The sequence below is a fragment of the Homarus americanus genome, unplaced genomic scaffold (assembly GCF_018991925.1).
Source record: "Homarus americanus isolate GMGI-L3 unplaced genomic scaffold, GMGI_Hamer_2.0 scaffold58834, whole genome shotgun sequence".
Classification (NCBI taxonomy): domain Eukaryota; kingdom Metazoa; phylum Arthropoda; class Malacostraca; order Decapoda; family Nephropidae; genus Homarus; species Homarus americanus.
The window spans coordinates 25572-31376 of NW_024738206.1; the positions used below are offsets into that span (position 1 = coordinate 25572).

General features: G+C 39.5%; 1 protein-coding gene and 1 long non-coding RNA gene across 2 annotated transcripts; both read right to left on the reverse strand.

Moving 5' to 3' along the window:
• Window positions 1-332: 332 nt before the first annotated feature.
• LOC121873754 lies at window positions 333-855 on the reverse strand. Its single transcript, XR_006090301.1, has 3 exons — window positions 818-855; window positions 619-711; window positions 333-424 (listed from the first exon to the last, which is right to left on the reverse strand). It is a non-coding gene; the product is annotated as an uncharacterized LOC121873754 (long non-coding RNA).
• Window positions 856-4218: 3363 nt separating this feature from the next.
• LOC121873753 (cuticle protein 7-like) lies at window positions 4219-5057 on the reverse strand. The gene is made up of 3 exons (XM_042377456.1): window positions 4994-5057; window positions 4797-4889; window positions 4219-4602 (listed from the first exon to the last, which is right to left on the reverse strand). Exons 1-3 carry the CDS (start codon window positions 5003-5005, stop codon window positions 4309-4311), a joined length of 399 nt encoding a protein of 132 aa, XP_042233390.1. The 5' UTR covers window positions 5006-5057; the 3' UTR covers window positions 4219-4308.
• Window positions 5058-5805: the final 748 nt, after the last annotated feature.

The window sequence follows — 5805 nt, forward strand, 5'->3', positions numbered from 1 at the left end:
TTTTATTTTCTTCAATTTCATAATAGTTTTTTAAGACGGTATTTATTTGATCATTTTATTTGTCCTAACTTGGATTTTACACATAATCCAACGTTTGCATTAAGCTTGTGCTCTTTTATAAGTCCCGTCTTTATGTTAATTATAGCTTGGGGTGGGTGTATAGGTAGGGGCAGGCTTATAGGCAGGCTTTGGCTGATAACTGGGGGAGGCAGGTTGGTAGGCTGAGTACTGGGCCTCACCTCATATTCAGCTTGAGCCACGTAACAGGTCGCCGTTCACGGTGTAGGTAACCCTCTGCAAACGACCGTCGGAAGCTGAACATATGGGATCTGAGTATGTATCCATTACGACCTTCGTTGTGGCCGTAGTCGTTGCCGGAGTTTGCGTCGTTCACTGACCAGTCAAAGTTGTACTGGGCAGGACCCTGGAAGTCAAAATGATACACAAGTCAAGTTATAATCGTAGCATCTCATGGAAATAAATAAAAAATATCGTAACTTAAGGACAAGGACAATTTAACGGATTATATAGTTTCTTTTTATCATAATTATATTGAAAAATAAAATCGTAGAGAAAATATGATTCAGTCATAAGATATAAACACACGCGACAACTTACAGTAGGGGCAGGAGCGTTGTAGGAGGGATGTGGAGGGGTGTAGGGGATAGTGTCAGCGATAGTGACGGCCACAAGGACAGCGATGACGAAAACCTGAAAACCACCGAATCATGACGTAATTCAAAGCAAAATAGGACCTCAAGTTTTTTTTTTCAAAGCACAGTGATCACAGCAATATACATCATCCCCATTTGTTTACCTTAAGAACCATGTTGAGGTGTGAGGGAAGAACAAGAGTGGTGTCCACTGATGGACGCGCCAGGTTTATATACGGGAGGCTCCGCCCATCTTGTCGTGACGTTAAATGTAAGAAGGAAAGCAACAGAGACCTTGACCCTGTTAGTGACCAGGGGACTTGGCCACCATTTAACAACTTGCTGAGGAGGCCAGAGAAAAGATAATACATGAGGAGCTTAATGACATCCATCACACTCCTAGAACGAAATCGGTCATATTTCTTTTTAGCATTTGAAGCATCTTGTATCGCTTCACTCATGAGGATGTTCATATGTGTGATTTATGATGAGTGATTTCTATTTTGGAGTTGCACTTTTATAGAGAATCAATGAGTTCTTATGCTTACTTAAGGGGAAAGGGTATATTTTTTATATTTAATAATTTTCTACTTCACATTTGTGCTGTTGCTTTTTGTTATTACTAGTGATTCCTCCGCTGCATCATATACTGACACCCCCTTAAACATCTCATACTGAGTAAGCTAGTGAATATCTTAACAATGCTCAGAAGTAGCCTAGTAAAACTTAAATGCAAAGATTTTTAATATGTGTTTGAATAATTCCAATTAACTGTACGGCATTAAAATACAAGAGGTGGAGTGCTTGTCACAGTTATTGTAAAATCGTGTCATAAGATCAATGTCAGGCTAATTGTGAAACGGACTCCTTCGTATAAATTATGTGTCTCATGTTTAAGATAAAAACATAACTGTTGTAATGGATGCCGATCAAACCTACCAAACCACTATCTTCGGAATTGATGTCTTATTGTGGATAAATAGTTGATCAGCTTTTATTTACATATCTGGTGCTAATTTGTTTCCAGCTGTGAATGAGTGAATTTGTTGTTCACCTCATTTTGGGGTGTATTTTGAGTTAATGCCAAAGTAATAAGTTTAGAGTTTGAAGACAACTGGTAAAATAAATTATACAGTTGTGTACCTTTTCATAAATCGAAATATGACTAAATCGGCTTTGACCACCGAGCTATTTATATTTTGAGTAGAAATTAAAAAACTTGCAATTTTTGCATTTTTGTATTCTATATAACGACATTTTATGAGAGAGTCAGGTTACCAGAAAGGTTTTAAGAACTTTACCAAGGTGGTCATGTCTTCCTTGTTCCTGTTTATGGACATGAGTTCCCTACAGGCTACCTGGCCCCTGGTGTACGCCTCTCTCCTCTCCTTTCAGTAAACATTTTGTGCTGCTTCAGTTGTCATCCTCACACACCTCTCTACTGACTGTGTGTGTGAGGGCCATGCAGGAACTTCCATTGGTCTATCCAGAAACTCCATGATTGCAGCAGTGGTGAGGGAACAAGTCAGTGGAGGCTCGGTTACTCCAGAGTTCCATTCAATAAGCTCCGAGAGTTTCGTGGATTATGGGTTAACGTCAGGAGTCCTCCTGGATCTGACACTGCATTCTCCTACTTGTGTGTCCTTATCTCCTTCACCTCTGATTTCCAGTATCCTTTTCACAGCTTTCCTCCTCTCCTCCTCCACCTCATTGCACAGTATGGCCTGGAGCACAGCCTCAGAGTGTGCATACCATGCTGATATCTTTTCTGTAGGCATCACTATTCCTACCACATCCTTCGTCGGACCCTTTGAGCAGTTTCAGCTGGCACAGTACATGCTTGGGACCCTCCACCCAGCTCTGATTTAACTATGAATTCCACAATTTTCCTCAGATGTTTCAGGCCTTCAGCTCATGTTTGGAAATCCACAATTTGCAGAACCTTAGAGCAGTGGTGAGCCACCTACTGTGACAGACTGGCCCAATCTCCAAGAGAGCTAGACTCTGAGTTACCTCTCCTGATCTGATGGCAGTGATGATTCTGTAGCCATATGTTTGGTCTGTGCTGAGATCCTTGACTACCTCCTGAGCGAGATTGGGTAGAGGAGGACCAACAGTGATCCTCGTGAAGTTTCGGTTGATCTCCAGTTCAATGGCAGTGTCTACCACCTTCCCTAGGGGCCCGACCTCCTGTTGTTGCTCAATGTCTCTTCATCCAGTACAGTCACTAGGTGTCTGAGACTCAACTCCCCTGTGTGCAAGTCACAGACAATCCACACCAACTTCCTGCCGAGCTTGCCCTCCACATAATGCATTACTCCTCCCTCCCAGCCAGTATTCACATTCGTGCTATCACCTCCTATGGCCAAAAGGATCTGGTCTGCTCCTCTCTCTTTTAGCCAGTTCACTAAATGATCAACAATGACCTCAGCCTTGACTTCTCTCCTCTGGCAGCTTCCTCTGGTATAAAAATGCCACAAGTGTTTCCCGCCTGGTTCATTGCACTGTGTAGTGTGTTTCTTTAATTAAGCATTTACTTAAAACAATGAAGGAAGAATGTTGAAATATACATATTATCTAAGATTATAGATCTAAAAATTTATATCAATATTATGATCAGTGAGGGTTTTTCGACAACGATTTAGATGAACTAAGCTGTGAATAGAATGAATATTCTAATACAAGTTGGATGAAAACTTAAACCTCGTACTATATACAGCACAGGGTGATTCAGCAAAGAGTACATTAAATTGGAGGATGAAATCCTTGGATAATTCTAAACCATAATGGCTCTTTGGAAAATGTCAGATTCCGCATAGTTTCCATGTTACAATACATTTAAGGAGTTGTATTAATGAGAGTGAATTTGATGTGAACCCCCCCCCCTCCCATGTAACTGCCTTTATTTCATTCGGTTGTACACGGTCCCTGTCTCATTGCACCTGTGTCAGCCATCTGTATCACGCTGTACTGTACTGCTGTACATAAGACACCTGTGAATAAATGATTACCAAAACCTACGGGGGTTTCACATCAAATTCACTCTCATTAATACAACATCTTAAATGTATTGTAGTATGGAAACTATGCAGAATCTGACATTTTTCCAAAGAGACATTATGGTTTAGAATTATCCAAGGATTTCATCCTCCAATGTCTTACTCTTTATCCTGCTATAAAAGTATTTAATTATAAGGACCCTAAGAGTATTGAAGCGGATAATGTAAATAGTGTGTATATGAGGAAGTCAACTGCGTGTGTTCAGCGAGGTTATCATCAGCTATACGAGAATTACAAATATTAAATATATGTTTCATATCTCTCATCCATCAGGCAGTGCTTTTAGCTCTTATAATTTTTCCTACCAAGGCTAAAATACGTCTAATATTTTTCATATATATAGGCTATATATATATATATATATATATATATATATATATATATATATATATATATATATATATATATATATATATATATATATATATATAGAGGTTTCTTTTGACCATTGTATTTATTTGTTTCTTTTATTTTCTTCAATTTCATAATAGTTTTTAAGACGGTATTTATTTGATCATTTTATTTGTCTAATAGTTTACACATAATCCAACGTTTGCATTAGAAAGCAGCGCTCTTTTATAAGTCCGTCTTTATGTTAATTATAGCTTGGGGTGGGCGTATAGGTAGGGGCAGGTCTATAGGGAGGCGCTGGCTGATAACTGGGGGCGGGTTGGTAGGCTGAGTACTGGGCCTCACCCTCATATTCAACTTGAGCCACGTAACCGGAGTCGCCGTTCACGGTGTAGGTAACCCTCTGCAAACGACCGTCGGGAAGCTGAACATAATAGGATCCCTGAGTATCGTATCCATTACGACCTTCGTTGTGGCCGTAGTCGTTGCCGGAGTTTGCGTCGTTCACTGACCAGTCAAAGTTGTACTGGGCAGGACCCTGGAAGTCAAAATGATACACAAGTCAAGTTATAATCGTAGCATCTCATGGAAATAAATAAAAAATATCGTAACTTAAGGACAAGGACAATTTAACGGATTATATAGTTTCTTTTTATCATAATTATATTGAAAAATAAAATCGTAGAGAAAATATGATTCAGTCATAAGATATAAACACACGCGACAACTTACAGTAGGGGCAGGAGCGTTGTAGGAGGGATGTGGAGGGGTGTAGGGGATAGTGTCAGCGATAGTGACGGCCACAAGGACAGCGATGACGAAAACCTGAAAACCACCGAATCATGACGTAATTCAAAGCAAAATAGGACCAAGTTTTTTTTTTCAAATCACAGTGATCACAGCAATATACATCATCCCCATTTGTTTACCTTAAGAACCATGTTGAGGTGTGAGGGAAGAACGAGACTGGTGTCCACTGATGGACGCGCCAGGTTTATATACCGGAGGCTCAGCCCATCTTGTCGTGACGCTAAATGTAAGAGGGAAAGCAACAGAGACCTTGACCCTGTTAGTGACCAGGGGACTTGGCCACCATTTAACAACTTGCTGAGGAGGCCAGAGAAAAGATCATACATGAGGAGCTTAATGACATCCATCACACTCCTTGAACGAAATCGGTCATATTTCTTTTTAGCATTTGAAGCATCTTGTATCGCTTCACTCATGAGGATGTTCATATGTGTGATTTATGATTGAGTGATTTCTATTTTGGAGTTGCACTTTTATAGAGAATCAATGAGTTCTTATGCTTACTTATGGGGAAAGGGTATATTTTTTATATTTAATAATTTTCTACTTCACATTTGTGCTGTTGCTTTTTGTTATTACTAGTGATTCCTCCGCTGCATCATATACTGACACCCCCTTAAACATCTCATACTGAGTAAGCTAGTGAATATCTTAACAATGCTCAGAAGCAGCCTAGTAAAACTTAAATGCAAAGATTTTTAATATGTGTTTGAATAATTCCAATTAAATGTACGGCATTAAAATACAAGAGGTGGAGTGCTTGTCACAGTTATTGTAAAATCGTGTCATAAGACCAATGTCAGGCTAATTGTGAAACGGACTCCTTCGTGTAAATTATGTGTCTCATGTTTAAGATAAAAACATAACTGTTGTAATGGATGCCGATCAAACCTACCAAACCACTATCTTCGGAATTGATGTCTTATTGTGG

What these genes read in the sequence shown, in the direction of transcription:
- LOC121873753 (XM_042377456.1), bottom strand. An exon ending in ACAACGCTCCTGCCCCTACT is followed by an intron (nt 4,603 to 4,796) that starts GTAAGTTGTCGC and finishes TTTGACTTCCAG; the next exon opens with GGTCCTGCCCAGTACAACTT.